At 33.7% G+C, this 18,340-nt stretch overlaps 1 protein-coding gene across 11 annotated transcripts in view; it reads left to right on the top strand.

Moving 5' to 3' along the window:
• The window catches only part of LOC145664473 (testis-expressed protein 2), a 472,752-nt gene that overhangs the window by 147,536 nt on the left and 306,876 nt on the right, over nt 1–18,340 (top strand). For all 11 annotated transcript variants that reach the window (XM_081731173.1, XM_081731175.1, XM_081731183.1 and 8 more), the window contains 2 exons: nt 11,129–11,239; nt 17,052–18,184. In XM_081731173.1, coding sequence (XP_081587299.1) covers nt 11,129–11,239; nt 17,052–18,184 — 1,244 coding nt within the window. The remainder of the gene's footprint in view (nt 1–11,128; nt 11,240–17,051; nt 18,185–18,340) is intronic.

Below are 18,340 nucleotides of genomic sequence, written 5' to 3'. Positions count from 1 at the left end.
AACTGAAATGAAATGAAGCTTTATGTCTCACAGTTATCCGTTTTAAGGTAATGGAGATGGATGATTAATGAAAGTTGATTACTATGAAATAAATCGTGGAATGAAAATATGAGAGATGTTGTCCACCACAAAACTTCATAGTCTGTGACTGAACCAAGGACTCGTTGCACCAGAAGTGAACTCTGTATTATCAGATGATAGGTTGCTACTCCTAGCGGATTGCAGACAAATTGTAAATGAGCTGCCGTCAAGACGGCTTTTAATTCATTTTATTATTATTATTATATTTTGCAGGGAATTAGGTGTCGTAACGTTCAAGACTGAGAAATAGTCTTCTAAGTTAATAGTAAGTGCAAATTGCAGTGTATAATATATCTCGTAGCTTCATTTATGAGTCTTAATCACTATTAGTCATATCACGAAAAATAAAGTGATTTTTCTATAATTGTGGAGGAGGTATGGGAAAATAGATTCTTACGCTGCCAAAATAAAAGAGTTCGTAACCAGACAAGAAATATGTGTTGCAGTGTCAGGTGAAATAGTACAAGTAACTTCAGTTCAGATGTGATAAAGTCTGTGTGTTAGTCTTTAAGGACAGTTATTGGATGCTCTTTGTATTAACATATTTCACAATAAGTTGTACAACATGTAACAGACGTTTTAATGTTAATTCTACAAGACGTATGTAGTCAGCAGTCGTGTGCTAAGTCGTATGGACTCTTTCATCGAGCCAGAATAAATATTTCGTAACCTATGAAACATTTGGTGTAATAGGATTTTGAATTCAGAAGAAATCGATACATGGACTCACGGAAGGGTTCTTAACTTATACAAAAATCAGGACAATGCAAATGTATTAGTGCATGAAAAGTAATAGAACATCGCGAAGAAAACACCAATAAGAAACAAAAGTTCGGATGAGAGGGGGGAAAAACACAGCCAGGAAACAAAAGCTATAGAGAAGCCAAGATGATATAATAGAAAGTTCAGTAGGTCAGGACAGTAAATACACTAAGTATAGATTCTACAAAAGCAAATGTGAGAACAAATGAAATTAATAAATGCGATGGTAATGCACAAGATATTCATAATAAGTATGCTTACAAAAAGTGCGAGCTCCCACGCAACATACATATTTCAAGATTTTTGCAACTCCATATGGCATACACTTGAAAGATGTGGATATCGAAATTGGACTTCTTCCTCTGAGAATTTGTTCTGCACTGAAAGAAGGTAGGTTGATCAAATGTGTTTATTTCTCCTTCTCGCGAACTGTAACGATGTTTTTCTGACTCGAATAATGTATTATGATTTTCAGTCCTGGACACAGCAGTATTTGATTACTGTTTTTTGTCATTGAACTTTTGATAAAATACTCCAGGAATTCTCAAGTTTCCTTGGTGTTAACCCCTCTCCGTTCCTTCACCACATCCAGTTGTTCATAAATGGACTTATGCCTAAAAATAATAAAAATCCCTTTTTACCTGTCTTTGATCCGACATTTTGTTCTCGATTAATTGCTGTTTTTGCATCTTTCCGATAAATTTTCGGTTGCTGATAGCGGCGGTAGGAAGAATTTTTACACCCTTTATCTCTACCTATTTCCGGATATCAGAATGAACGTTGTTAATGTTGTTTAGGAACTCTCTGTATGCGTACTAATGACTATTTTATATTATTATGCTGTGAGGATTACCAAATACTGGGGTGTCAGCTGAGAATCGAACTCAGTATTGTTGGTTCTCAGCCTGCCTAAATCTTGCCTGTTTCTCACAGAATATTCCGAGAGATACAGATAAGTGAAACGAAGAGAATATAAAAGTGAAATCGAGTGATAAAAAAAGGTTTTAATTCTATAACTGTTCTCACAACAATGAATATGAGAGTTACGCTTGAGAGACAAGACAGGAAATCTGAAACAATCAACAAACGAATATGAAAAGACTCTTACATCGCGTTTTTCTGGCACCTTGATATCCATCTGGAAGACGGAGCCTCTTCGTAATTTGCGTAAATAGTATTAAAATAATTATAAGTCTTTTTGTATGAAACGTCACAATGCAGTCCGCATGCCTTTCATATTTCATTGTATGGGAGTTTGAGCCTGTCCTGATAACCCAAATTACATTATTAAAACAAACGATTCAATTCAGACAGTTGGTGTTTAGTATTCAAGCTAGGCTTACATTATTTACATGAATTCAAAAAATACAAAGGTTAAGAAATTACAAATATAATAATTTCGGGATTTTTAAATTCGGCGTACTTTATTCCTTCGCTTGTAATTTGTTTCCCTGTTGAGAAAAATAGTATTACACAGAAATAATGTATTCGAGTTTTATATTTTTTACCATACTCAAAAGTCTACTGTCCACATAAAGAGTCCATTATAATCATTTTGAATGGAATCACAAGAAATAAAAAAGAATATATCATAAATAATTGTTTTGCACTGTTTATTTATTTACAGAGTTCGCACAAAGACAACCAAGAAAGCTCTGTTGCTTTTTGTGGAGGTCTGTGTTCAATTTGTAGAACGGTACAAATTGATTCGTTTGGCTGGCAGGTATTTATGCCGTTAACTCGTACAGGCAAGAATACATTCTTAGATAGCGAAGACAATATGGCAGAAGCAGGCTCCCGACTACCTTTTAGCATGTCCCATTTAATATGGTATTCCGGTCACGTTACAGACGATCCCAATCATTTTCTCATGTTATTGGGTCACTTAGCCATACTCCAATCATGATCATCCGAAAAGAGAAAGAAAATTCTACCAATGTATTTGCAGAATGTAGCTCTTGATTTACAGTAAAACCTGTCAACCTGGCCACCTCTATAAGTTGACCACCTGCTCATCTTGGTCTGGTTCGTCTTGAACCTGCATTTTCCCATAAGACATTCGTTACTTATTACTGTGTAAGTTGGCCACCTGTCTATCTTGGAAGTTGGCCGCATTGAAGCAATGTTTACCCTATTATGATGATGATAAATTCACCTGCGTGTCTTGGCCACGCAAAATACTGTTTTGTTATTTTACTTATAACTGTTTCGTATTTCCATATCAGAGGCAGATGTTCTGTACTTGTGACTGGAGTTCAGAGAAGCATGGATTCCCACTAGTTGTTCTTGGAGGTCAATGCCCAGAACACTACTCTGATAAAGGAAAACGTGAATAAGAAAAAGCACGTACAGAAATTTAGGAAATAGTTGGACGTATTTGTTTACCCTGTTTTGGTAAAACCAGCAGCACTATCGGCTCCTTTCATGAGTGGGGAACTTTAGTAATTCGGGAAAATTCTCATGGTTAAAGCTAAACATCTCATTTGTTAACTATTGGTGCATTGTACTGTATATTATTATGATTACTCTATATATATTATTTAAAAGTAGTTGTCGTGCCATTGTTTATTAAAATTTTACAATCAAGTAATACTAAAAATTCTATTTCAATGGAACCGATGGTGACCAACATAGACAGGTTTCCCTGTACAAAGTCAAAATCAATTTAACAAGCTTAGTTACGGGCAACCAAAGCAAAAATTAGTTTTGTCATGTCGTCCAAAGTTACCAGATTATAAAGCAGAATTGGAAATTTTTAAAATTCCGCAGAGCGTCATTGAACCGATGAACACATATTTTCTAAGAAACTTAAAGGCAGTTTGACAACTCATGCCAGAAGCAAGGAAGGATCAGAAAATTCACTATCATTGAGATTACAACGAAACTTCTTCCAGATGGTAGCTCTTGAAGCCTTTTACACGGTTCAGCAGCTACAGGAGCGTCTTCGTTCTCTCGAAGCGGCCCAGGACCGAATAAAGAAGAGAGAGTACGCATTGCCAACTAATTCACAACATACTATCCTAGTAGTGGCTCAGAATTATGCTATTCAGTAGAATATTATGCTAGGGTTTATCGCTTCAAATAATAATAATAATAATAATAATAATAATAATAATAATAATAATAATAATAATAATAATAATAATCTTATAAAATTTAAAGTATCTATTGAAGCTTTCCTGGCGACGTATTGTGAACAGGTCTTCTCGGGCTAGCAGCCAGGTAAATACTGTTATATCTTGCGACGTTTCGAGGGCTGACATCGTCCTCATCTTCAGGCGAATATGATGGTACAATAGAGTGTATGGTATAATCATATCGCGCCATTTCAAGCACCAATCAGAACCCGCAAGAGTCCAATCATACATACATAAGTATATATATTCCATACACTCTATTGTACCACCATATTCGCCTGAAGATGAGGACGATGTCAGCCCTCGAAACGTCGCAAGACATAACAGTATTTATTCCATATATATATATTATTCATATTCCATATGTATACATATTCCATATGTAGTATATGTTCCATATACTCTATTCGCCTGAAGATGAGGACGATCAGGACAAACACTACATCGTGAAAAATTTCGAAATTTGACAATATAATGACACTAAACCTATCTTCGTTAATATTCATTAGTTAACTTTCATTAACTTAAAGTTAACTAATGAAGAAAGTTAACGTCTTCGTTAACTTTCATTAGTATCTTTTGGTTTTCTGGAAGTATATGCCGAACATTTTACTCGCCTTTTTAAAATTTTTATTAAAAACACTAGCAGAATACCCGTTCTTCCCACGGGGAAAATACGTTTCATTTTGGACATAAAGGGCTGAATTTGGATTTAAACGGCTTTGAAAGTGTGACTGTTTGTCTCATTGACCCCGAAAACTATGGATTTAACACTATGTCGGTCATATATATATATATGATCGAAAATGACCGACATTAGTATATATTTCCTCCTCCTCCTTCCCCAAGTTACGGGGCTTAATTTGGATTTAAACGGCATCGAAAGTGTCACTGTTCATCTTAGCGACCTCGAAAAGTATGGATTCGCCATTAATATTGGTCATTTTCGATAATTTTTAAATATTCCCCCCCCCCCCTCCCTCCTCCCTTAAGTTGCACTGTCAAAGTGAAATGATAGAAACCATCCCAAGTCCGAATCTCATCTATGTTGAAAATTTGATCGATATCGGTCGTGTTTTTCTAGAGTTAGTAAGTGTCATACATAGTCACTTTCATTTTTAGTTATTTTTATATATCGCCCCCGTCCTCCTGCCGTAAGTTGAACCGTCAAAGTGAAATGATAAAAACTAACACATGCCGAACCTCATATATGTGGCAAATTTGATCGAGATCAGCCGGGTGGTTCAAGAGGTGTATATATGTAGAAGACGCATCCTTTCGGTTTCAAAACAGTATGCAAGATATATCAGAGGAATATAAATCTGAATTATAGCCATTATAAACTTCAGAACTTTTATCATGATAAGCTGAAAAATTTATTCCTTGTCTAATAGAAGATAACATATTTGTGTGAGTGTGAATAGAAAGTTAAGATAGGGATGTTTTCTAGTCGGAACCTCTGCTTTCCGAAGTTATAAGCCGTTTTAGATAAAGATAGCGAAGTAAAAATTGCAAATGAAAACACCTATATATCTCGCTGTTGACAAAGGAAGTAAATGGACCTTGTATGTTTCCACCACTGATTTTAGACAATAGTGTCTCTTAGGTAATAATAATAATAATAAAAAGAAATGAAAATAATATTTATTGAGTCGGTGAATTAGTATGGGATAGGTTTCAGTGTGATTATTTTTTTCTTACTAAGCAAAATAATAAATCAATAAAAAATCGTATATGATGTAATATGAAAAGGAAATCAACTATGTTTCTTGCGATCACACTGTTTACGATTTTTTTTATTGATTTTTGATTAGTGAAGAATACCTCCATAACACAAATTTATTGACTCAATAAATTAATTCTTTTGGCAATAGCAGGGTTATATAGGTTGCTTTCAGTTGTAATTTTTTCTTTCCTTTCTTTTCCTAAAACCGCCATAACTTGGGGAACGAAATGTTTCTACAGGAGAATATTCCTTTCCTAACATTCTATTTACAGAAGAGACACTGACCAAAGCTTAAAACTTTATTTTAAATTATAATTTGTAACTGTTTCGGATATCTAGCATATCCTTCTTCAGACACGATTGAAATTAATGAAAATACAGACATATATATAAATGTTGTTATAACAGAGTTTAAATTCTTTAACCGTCATATATATATTCATTGTTATAAAAAATTTTAAATTCTTTTAACAGTCATATATAGAGTCATTGTTGTACTTTTTATATTTATTTATTTATTTATTTATTTATTTTTTATTTACCGAGGCCTTCAGCCCATCCTATAAGTCTTCGTGTTCACTTTCCAATTAATCACTTCCTTTATTTTTGGTTCTTATAAGGGCCTTTTATTTTTATTTATTTATTTATTGATTTATTTATTTCTTCTCTATGTTATTCAAACTTCCTTGCCATGATTCATTAATTGGTAAGCCCCCTGTCCAGTTCATCAGTTTATCTCTTCCTACCTTCTTTATCCAATCCGCTTCTTTCCACTTCCTTATTATCATTCTTTTCTCCATCTCCAATACTTCCGTCTTATCCCAATTAATTGCGTGATTCGTCTCCTTAACATGTTTGTATATGGCATTGGTATCTTTTTTCTTCCTAACATCATCTTCATGTTGTTTTATCCTTTCTTCCATTCTCTTTCCTGTCTCTCCTATATATGACATCGCAGTCCTCACACCATACCCTGTAAATGACCCCTTCTTCCTCTTCATTAATCTTTTTAGTTCCTTTTCTATTCTTCTTCTTTATTGATCTTAATAAAGTTTCTCCACTCTTTCTATAAGTTCTGACCCCTCCTTTCTTCAATAAATTCTTCAGTTTCTCCGTTTCTTCTCCCATACTTTCTATGCCATGCCATTTTCCACTCTCATCCTCTTCATTCTTCTTTCTCCCTCTCTTCCTCTTCCTGCGTTCTTCTTCCTTCTCTAACTCTTTCTTGCTGTAACCGTTCTTCTCTAACTGTCTGTAGAATTTCTGTATGCTCTCCTTCCTTCCTTCCTCTTCGTCCTCCATCATTTCTATTCTTCTTATCATATTTGTTATGAAATTTCTCTTTGTACTCCTATCCACGTCGCTCCTCTCATGGCAGTACACTCCCGCTGAGCACTCTTTCTGGTACCACCTCGTAACCAGGCCTTCTCCTTGTTTTATTATGGTCATGTCTAAAAAGTTTATTCTTCCATTTTCTTCCAACTCCATTTCCAAGCTTATGCCTTTTTCTTTATCTTCCACACTATCTTTGAAGTTCTCTAATTGTCTCCTAGTCCCTTTCCACAAGCCTAGACAGTCATCCACATACCTACAAAATATGATCAAGTTCTTACACCCTTCTTCTTTCACCTTTTTCTCCCATTTGTTCATAATTATTTCTGCCAGTACTGGGCTCAGCCTCGAACCTATACTGATTCCTTTTCTTATTTTTACCACTTTCTCACCGATTATACAATAACTGTTTTCCCATATTAACTTCAGAGCCTTAACTACTTTCTCTTTTGTCCATCCTTTTATACTTTTACTACCCACTTCTTCCTCTATGACACTTATTATTGCTTCTCTATTAAGGCTCGGGAATGACGGTTAAAGAATTTAAACTCTGTTATAACAACATTTATATATATGTCTGTATTTTCATTAATTTCGATCGTGTCTGAAGAAGGATATGCTAGATATCCGAAACAGTTACAAATTATAATTTAAAATAAAGTTTTAAGCTTTGGTCAGTGTCTCTTTTGTTAAAACAATCCAAAGCCATGAATAGTCTTTCTATTTACAGCTGTTCTCCCTATAATATACAAAGTGACAGGGACCGTGAGAATAGTTGAAAGGACACCTACTTACGAGCGTGGAGGCCCTGGTTCGTTCCTAGTGAGCCGGGAAGTTTTTTCTCGTTCTACCCTCGTTCCAATGTGGCTTTGAGGCTCACCTAGCCTTTCTTCGCCTTTCTGCTTGATCGGATAAAAGAGACCAGATAGAGACTTAGTACATTAATTACAGAGTACCAAAGTGAAGAAAGTGTGGAAGCCACACAACCCTTCAACCTGTCTCAAAAGGGTTTGATTCCCGAACACTTTGAAGGCATTACAGTAGTTCGGATTTCATCTTAAACCACAGGTCCACATCTTATTTAACCTCGGTGGTGAAAAGGGATGCTAAATAACCAACAAATACATCTCACGCTGTTGGTAGACCCGGCCTTATTTGTGAATGCGCTAATGCGAAGGGTAGGAAAATCTGCTGAACAGAAATATCTTAGTAACCGAGTCCCTTTATTTATAAATAAAGAACAACATGCATAGCGAAATGCATTAATTTGTAACATTTTCCATTTATCATTAAATTCTCAGATGAAGGATATTACCTAGCCCAGAGGAAGTTGAGAGATTATATGTTATTATTGAATTTATTTCATTAAAGGAAAGGAAAAAACACTGATAGAAATTCACGTATGAAAACAAACTTCCTCCCAGATCTAAGTGACTAACAAAAAAAAAAAAAAAAAAAAAAAAAAAAAAAAAAGAAACGTGCAAGGCGACTGTGATGAATAAATAAATTTAGGATCCCGTTTATTTCATATTTTCAATAGCATCTTGTTCTGGACTCTTTCTAGTTATCAATGCAATTGAGGAAAGAAGCCCTCCGAGAATACAACTAATATTACTAAAATAAAACAATGCAAAACTATGCGTTTCTTACCTTAAAACCAGCTAAAACTATGGGTATGTCCATGGTAACTCACGTTACGTGGTGACGTATATTTTGAAGAATACTAACCACAAATAAACTTAAAAGCTCCGTTTTTTTATAAAAAGGGAAAGCTGTCATATTTATACAGATAATTACCAAATATCGTCATTTTATATGATACACCAAATCTAGGAGGAAAGAAAATACTATAATAACTCACGTTACAAATTTTTTCCCTACAGTCAGAACCTCTGATTTTTCAGTACATTTTCTTTTGTCCTGGCATAGCTATGTGCATGAAATTATTATGTAAGATAGGGACACACATAATTTAATTATGGCAAAAATATTAAATTTTTATTTACATTTTATGACTACTTATTTTAGTGGAATATGCAGAGAGTCTGGTAACTCACGTTACATTTGTCAACGATCTTTTATTAGTAAGTATAAGCAACATACATTTATAATAACTTGAAACTTGAAATAAGCACAGTTTAATTAAGTTGAACATTGAACTTTACTTTAAGAAAAGGTTTCATCAGTTATATGAAATTTTACTTGGGATACCGACAGAAGAAAATAAGACCTATGTAATAATAAATATAGCTTGTATAATATAATCAACATTAAAACTTAGTAGATGAAAGGTAACCTACGGAAAAAATAAGAAAATAGTAATTCTCTGAAAAAGTAATTAATGATGTCAGACACATACAACTATATTTTTATCAAAAGAACAACTTGACTAAACATTATCACTATATTTCTTTCATGAATTTTTGTCCCTGTTTCCGTGGACATGCCCCTGTGCATATTCTCGAAGTAACATAATTTTTTTTACTATATAGAATCCTCGCAGCCATTCGTTATTTTTGCAATAGTAAATAATCATTCGAATTACGAACAATTGTTCCAATAATGTGTAAATATTCGAATAACGAGTAATTATTTTATTTAAAAATCGAATAATGTGTTATTCGAATATTCAAGTAATGAATTATTCAAATTTTAACAGCAATAGATTGTATCTATACTCCAATTCGAACACCTATGACTGAATATTATCTTCCAGTTTGCTAAATTCAATTTTCTACGTTTTCAACATAAATTAGAACATACTTTACAATATGCTTCAGTTCTGTTCTGTTTGTCTCCGAGGCAGTGTTGCCAACTATAAGCGAATAAAATCAGGAAACTAACATTTCAGTGAAGCAATTTACTAAACTTCCTTCTGTTATAGCCCATTTTCGGAAGTATTCAAACTAGCTTACACCGAATGAAAGGTCACTTAATTGAAATTGAAATGAGATTTAATTCTTCTACTACGTGGTTTGAGTTATATGAGTGTATATAAAGGCATTTTGTCAGAAGACGAAACTCTCTTATAAGTTTTAAATTACACTTTTGAAATTATAAAATACACTTTTTTGAACGTTTGTTTGTTAGCCAACGGTTGGATTTCATGAAGAAAGAAGCTTTGAGCTTGTACGGTCAGTACGTAGGAGTTGTCAATCTCACGTTGCATTGCCCAGTCATCGAGAAAATTCTTCCGTTCCAAAGTGCTCAATATGCCGACAGAGGTTAGTCGGAGGGAGGAACTTTAGGAGATTATAGTGAGTGAGGAACGGTTTCATACTGCGACTCATAGGAAGTCTGCAACGTCCTTTATATGCCTTACTCGTCTGCAGTTGCATGAACGCTTTTCCTATATTCCACTTCCACTATGTTCCTGAGAAGCTAAATGAAACATGATGTTGGTCAGTGGCTGCGAGATTCATCAATGACACCGAAACGGAATTTTGCAAAGCATTCACCAGTTCTGACTTAGCAGAATGACCCAGTTCGAACTCGTAAAAGAAAATTACTTCTAATAGGGTCTTTTCCGTGGTTCATTTTCATATGACCCTGTTCGCTGACTGCTTACACACCGCTCGTTGACTTGAGCATGTAGCCTATCTCCTAAACTTGAAAGTAATTTGTGAAGTCGTCCGCTTGAGCTACGTCCATCATCGATTGCGTTACAGAGAGTGGTTTTCTACTAGATATAAATCGTATGTTTTAATCGCAACAACCTGTTTCTAGCATTGTTCGAACCTGTTCTCTGTTTAGACATTCCAGTCTTCACTGATGTTGCTGCTTCGAATCCTTCAATGTTACTTTTTGCATATTGCATACTCTAGATTGAAGGTTAAAATTGGAAATGTTTCTTAAAATTATATTAATTTCTCCTAATTTTATTTAGGTCGATTTCTCTTGTTATTTACCCCACGTGTATAATTCTTGTTGGGTACACTATTTGTTTGAATGGGTAAGAGCGATAAGCATTATTCCATATGCAGTCGAATGTCGCAGTTTTTTAAGTGATCATGTGTTTATTGGAAGAATAACTTGTCTGTTTAGTGTGTGTGATATTAACGAAAACCAAATATGTTTCATTCCTTCCTAGGTAAACCTTCTACAACGTCCGTTCCATCACTTTCTGTTCGCTTCCATACAGAAGGAGAGGAACTGGAGGACTTGTATCCTAGTGCGGATGAAGACACACCCGAAAATGAAGGTACATGTAAAATATGATTTGTATTTATAATCATGTATCTTACACTTCTACAAAGAACTTTCTCTCTCTCTCTCTCTCTCTCTTTCCTGTTGAAGAATAATGTGCGTAGAAAAATGATGATAACTCTGCAAGTACGCGGTATATCTTTGCTAATTAACTGGAACTTAAGCACAGGGAATAGACGTGTATGCACCATATTTGACATATGTATTTACAGTTGAAGGCGCAGTGCAAACAAGAAAACATCACAAAAATCGCAACACGTCTATTGCAAAATTCTACAAATTTATTACCATTAACCGAGTTAAAAAAAAAAAAAAAAAAAAAAAAAAAAAAAAAAAAAAAAACTGCCTAAAAATCAGACATATATCAATCGGTAAATGTAGAACAAAATTATGCGTGTTAGTACAAAATTTCATGCGTAGTTTTCGAGAAAATTGAAAATACCAATTATTTTCTAAACCTAAAAAGAAGACAACTTCTCCTATTAAGGTGAGGCTCATGTTGAAAAAAGTGAAATGAAATCTCATTTTTACGTCCCACGGTTATGCCGGTTAGGCTAAAGGAGACGATGATGACGAGAAATGAATGAAATGGTGGAATGAAGAAAATGGGAGGATACGGGAGAACTCCGAGAAAACCCACGAGCACGGTGTTTGTCCACCACAAAGTCCACACGGCGCGAGCTGGGATCGAACCAGGGAGGTGAACACTACCACTGAGCCACCGCGCCCGCTAGGCTCATGTTGAAGTATACCCTCATAAAGCTCTTTATTATGACACTAGCAATATAATAGTAGTAATATGGTTAATAAAATAAGGCTAAAATTACGATTTACTCGTAAATTTTATTTTATATGTAACTAAGACAGTGTTTAAATATAAGATACAGACATACACATTACATCGAGCTTAACAAAATGGCATCATTAGGAGCAAATCCTGGTTCCAAGTTTCCGAGAAGATCGACAAAAGCTAACTTTTATGGCGCTAAGATTTCAGAATTTCATAATATCCATCATTTTGATCAATTTAAAAATACATAGTTTAAAATGCCGTATATAATATTAAAGATATGTCAACATAAACAGTGTACTCAAAACAATAAGTTAGTAAAACCACTTGTAGAATAACAAAACTGAACAGAAATAGATATGTGGAGTAAGATATACTGGTATTTGACCAAATACCTGCAAAGAAGGCATTCTGGAAATCACAAGCGCAGTTCCATTTGATGTCATTGGCATACACCGAACGACATAAAATATCCCACAGGTTTTCTATCGAATTTGTATCCGAGAAATTGACAAGCGACTGTTCAGAAAAACCTAGATTGCTTTCCAGATACTAAGTTCGAACAAATAACCTAGATTCTTACGAATTCCCTTTAGGTCTCGATAGTTTTCCTGCATTTTTGCCACAGTCAGGGGTGGAAATTAAACGGTTATATTGCAGTATATATATATATATATATATATATATATATATATATATATATATATATATATATATATATATATAAATTTCATTCTAGATAAACAAAATAGGTACAATACAGGGAATTATGGTAATTTTAAGTCTCAAATTTGGTACATTATTTATATTTTTAATCTAGAACCATTAAAAAGCGCTGGAAGTAGAAAAAATATCATAACTACAAGTAGACTACAATGATTAATCATGTGCTTTACGCGATTTGTTAATTGCTTCACTGCCAATATGAGTGCTTTTGTCCGAATTATCTTCCTTGGAGCCAAAACTAGGGAGAAATTTATGAAAAACACTTTCAAATCAGTGGAGTAAGAGCAAGAATGTTTTAAAACATTCTGTTGTTTTCTGATATGTGATTCATCCTATCTGTCTTTTGCGTAGGAAGTTAGATGAAAGTGGTCTTTGTTTCTAAAGCTTTAGAGATTTCAAGAATCAAGTAAAATCACATTTACTGCTGTAGTCAGTATTCCTACTTTCATGCCACAATAAAGTTATCTTATGTGAGAATATGCTGCAGCAGCAAGTAAACCAAAATTTGAATAAATTTTGCTGCGTATTCGGTGAGCTATTTTTCTTTCTTCTTCTTCTTTTTCCTTTTATTCTAAAGGCTTAAAACTATGTTTTTTGAGCAAAACGGACAAATGCTTCTGTAAAATCCTTCAGCAAATAACTCTGTAATAAGTATTTAAACACGATGACATCAAAAGAATGTTAAAGAATTTGTGGGGAAAAATGTTAAAACGTTGTTCGGATGACCTTAGATTTGGAGATTTGGAAATCAAGTTTTGTATTTATCCCGGAAAATGATTTTTATGAAGTTGTACAATATGAGTAAAATATGATGTAGATTTTTATTAAGTTGTACAATATGAACAAAATATGATGTAATTGTGTCAGTCTGAGACAATAAAGCAAATGAAGATAACAGTTACGTTAAACATGTATGAAACTATGGACTTTAGTTTGACTATGGTCTACTTCAGGAAAGAAAAGGAACGAGAAGCAAAGGTGCAAATCTTTTAATGGCTCAAGTGGGATGATTATTAAGTGCAAAGTGACGTGAAAACACGATGAGAAGAACCTTTAAATATTAATCCTTATTAAAAAATACATTAATTTATCCGTTACTATTGTCTTTGGCTCGTGGGGTCTCTGGATTTTGTGGTGAATTAACAACGTGAGTTACTTCTATCTTTAGCACGTGGGGTCTCCGGATTTTATGGGAGTAACGTGGAACGTTTATATTAAACAAAAATCTCTCTTCTATTTTTAAATTACATCCCTTTATATATATATATATATATATATATAAAGCTAAGTTTTGTAACAGTTCTATCTTTAGCACAAAGAAAAATTTGAAATGCAAAAATAATACTGATATTTAATTATGTGAAAGTTACCCTTACGCATTTTAAATTTATATTACCTGACGATTAAAAGAAAAATGAGATTATTCTAAAAGCATTCCTTCTTTGAACTTCATTACCTAATATTTATGTATATTTAGTCACTTTCTGCTTAATAATCATTCCACTTGAGCGAATAAAAGTAAATAAAACACTTTGCACGTTTGCTTTTCGCTCCCTTACTTTCCTGAAGTAAACTAGTGTTAAACTAAAGTCCACAATTGCATTCAAGTTTAACTAAACAATTACGTTTGTTCGTTTTACTGTCTCAGACTGACGTAATTACATCATAGTTTGTTTATATTGTACAACTTAATGCAATGCATGTTCCGGAATGAATCCAAAAATTGATTCCCAAATTTGGGGTCATTCGAACCTAACATTTTAACATTTTTTTCCACAAATTATTTAACATTCTTTTTCTGTCTCGAAATGATTTGACACGATGCCTGCACTATTGCAAGAATAGTATCATAACATGGATTTGCATATATAGGAGTAAACCTTTGAAAATGACTTTAGGAAAACGCAAATTACACACTTTACTCACGGTCTTTTACATGAACTAGCAAGGAAAAAATAGCAATCAGTTATAAAATAGTCGAATGCTAAACTGCTTGGAAAATACGAAAGTGATAAAACCCGAGGTTGGTAGTTCGAATCCACCGGGGTGTCACACTGATTTCATATCGATACTATGCTCATTTGACTCCTTTCTACATATGAAACAATTAGGCAACCGGAGAAACCCTCGATTGCAAGCATGTTCATATTACGAGCGTTCAATATTGAAAAGTTTGAGGTAACCATTTCTTGAGATAGAAGCTTCATTTTTGGCAGATCCACAGACTGGACGATTCAACAACAAGTTCTGTAATGTGCATTGCAGAATAATATATGTGTGTGAAGTTTTATTCGAATTCTTCGTGCTTTTCTGTAACTTTTAGAGCCAGCTGGAAGCAAATCGGAGAAGGACTCTTTCCCTTTCCTTCGTTTCTCCGCAGACAAGTATGAAATAAGTTTTTTCTTCATTCAAATTGTTCGTGTCCTTTTGTGGATTTCAGCGCCAGCTCGAACAAATTTCAGAGATCGCTTAAACCGGTTTTCCGCAGAAAAGAAGCAACTACATATTCGCTTATTTTATCTCTACTATATATGTGTAGGAAATTTTATTGAATTCATGCATGCATTTTCAAGGGTTATCCAAAAGATTGACCGAAAATATCACTTTCGCCTTACAACATGTTTGCATAGGGCTTTTGCCCTCTTAAACCGTTTCTCCGCACGAAAAAGAAAAAGAAAGAAAAACACGTTTTTACTCATTTTGTGTTTACTCTTTGTGTATGAAGTTTCGTTTCAATTGTTCATGTCATTCTGTGGATGTCAGCACGGACTAGAAACGATTTCAGAGTTGCTTTTGTCCGCTTCAACCGTGTTTCCGCAGAAAGAAAAGACTTGTATTCATTTTAGGTTTAATTTCTACCTACAAAATTTCATAAAAATAGGAGTGCGCGAAGGTTCCTTGTGAGCATTAATTTTGCAGTTCGCTTCTTTTCGTTGCTTGAAAAATCCCTCGAAAATGTGATTACTAGGTTACATTTACTCGATGCTATTTTTTTTATTTATTTATTTATTTATTTATTTATTTTTGAATATAGTTTTATTGTTTTGTAACATTTCTTGAGAACATTTGCATACAGGGAACATTGTCTATAATCTCCATTTATTGAACACTCAGTTTTAGCCAGAGGCGGAAGTAAAACATCAATAAACACGAAAAATTGTAAACTATACTATACGCGCAAAATTTTCTCCGCGTGATATACTATAATGTAGATTTTAAAATTTATAATAGAAAAAGGATATTGAAGAATAGCAATATACTCATCTTAAGATAAATTTTATAATGGGTAAGTTAATTGCAGTAAACGTAAAATAATGTACGCTGTACTTATATAGAATTTTAAAACAAACAAAACATTAAAATAAAACATAGGCGTAATTCTTTAAAGAAAAAAAAAGATTTAAACTAATTTTACAGTTCATTGATAAATGGTTACACAAATGTGAAAATGTAGATCAAAGAAGAAAAAAGAGAGAGAGTAGAAACTTAGTTTATAATGTTCGAAAAAGTCCTTCATAGATAACCGACTTTCCTTGTCAAAATGCGGTAAATTTTGTGTTACGAAATAATAATAATAATAATAATAATAATAATAATAATAATAATAATAATAATTTTATTATTATTATTATTATTATTATTATTATTATTATTATTATTATTATTATTATTATTATTATTATTATTATTATTATTATTATTATTATATAACTACGTGGAATTTTCGAGAATCTACTATAATTGTTGATTCAATCAGTTGCATTCCACACAGAACAGAAACGTCTACATACAACTGCGAGACATTTGTTTACAAGTCAGTAAATCCATGAAACTTTCCACGCTATAAATCGATCTATATCTCTCTTCTATCCTAACTTAATGCTCTTTCACCTTCCGTCTATTCGATTATCTCTCACATTGTAATAGACCACTTTTTTGTTCTTATCGCTCGTTATCACTGTACCTTATATGATAATTACATATTTTTATAATTGTAACTTACAAATGGTCTGTCCCTCACATGTATTGATCATGTTACTGCCTCTTTCATCTTAAATTTATATATATAGTTTAAAAGCCATTTAGGATTTTTTGGACTGAAGTGTACAGTTGCTTACCTTAAAAATATGTCAACAGTAGCTATTTTTAATCGAAATTGTTTTTAGGTAAGGCACATACGTTATTTTAAATCATAACATGTTTGCAGTAACTTGTTCATGTGCTGACAAATTTTGAATTTAGTTCGTAAAAGATAATACTAATTGTATTTTACATTTTAATTTTTTCCAAGATATACATGATGACCCGAGCTCTGCATCACGGAACTCCACTCCAAGTAGCTCAACAACACCACAAAATACTTCCCCTTCAAGAGATCCGTCGCCTATGAAGGAATATCTTCAGAAATTTGGGAAACGTTCGACCAGTTTGGACAGCGGAAACGCAAGTTTAGACAACACTACAGATGCATGGAGCTTATTGCATGAGATTAAAGGCAAAATTACGAAAACAGTAGAAGAAAAAATCAGTGAAATCAAAAGTGATAAAAAAGTACCTGGGAAAACGTGTTCAGATACGAGCAAATTGTCTGTAAGTGCTAGCAAAGATAGTTTAAACATAAGTGAATCTGAAGACTGTGTAAATTTTTTAAACACAGTGAATGAAATGCTTGAACTTCAGGAAGGGGATCAAGAAGGGAAAACTGAAACAGACTTTCAGATTGGACAGGATGACACAGCTTTAGGACAAGGAGACTCTGCAATCAAATTTTCAACTGATTGTATTTTAAACCCTAGTGAAAATGTACAGAATAATAGTGATTGTGGACTGGAAGGGGATACTCAACAAAAAATGGAGAGTAATAAAGATATATCATCACGAAACAAGATCCGGCCGAAAGTTGCCGAATTAAGACAGAGAAATGTGCGTAGTGGTGGGGGGAAAGCATCTCCAGTTCCGATGTCGTCATTATGTACTTATGAGGACGAGTCAGTAGGAGAATTCGGTGCTATTGATGAGGAAGTTGAATCTGGTGTCGAAGCCAAAGAGGAAACGAAATTTAACTCAGAGCCTCCAACGCCTATCATTTCTTCTCAATTATGCAAAGAATTCGACTTCGACTGTTCAGAATCCAGTTATTCTAGAATTTTTAATTCTGTATTTTGTATATTCAAATCAGTTTTTGTGAACATTTATGTGGTGTATTTTAGCCTCATCGTACTGTCGTACTATATAATTCCAATGCCAGCTTTTCTGTCAGGGTTTCTCATGGGTGTGATGTTAACTGCACTCGTATTTTCTCTTCTGCAATGGTTGTGGACACCACCTGAACCAAAAGAACCATTTCGTGTTCCTGATTATAGCAACCTCCCGATTCTGTCAGTGCCTGCTGCCAAAGAGTATCATGTAATGAATAGGTATCAGGTGCGTCAGATATTTACTTTTTTATATTTTTTTACTTGGATTTTTCTTAAACCTTGTATCTAGATGACCAGGGTAACGTTTTCTCGTTATTCACATGAAATAATAATGTTTCATTATTATGTGAGATTCTGAAGGAGCTTACCTCAATTGCAAGAA

Source organism: Thermobia domestica, chromosome 11, assembly GCF_964235325.1.
Source record: "Thermobia domestica chromosome 11, izTheDome1.hap1.1, whole genome shotgun sequence".
Classification (NCBI taxonomy): domain Eukaryota; kingdom Metazoa; phylum Arthropoda; class Insecta; order Zygentoma; family Lepismatidae; genus Thermobia; species Thermobia domestica.
The sequence above is the reverse complement of the archived record's forward strand: the minus strand, read 5'-3'. Positions and strand labels throughout refer to the sequence as shown.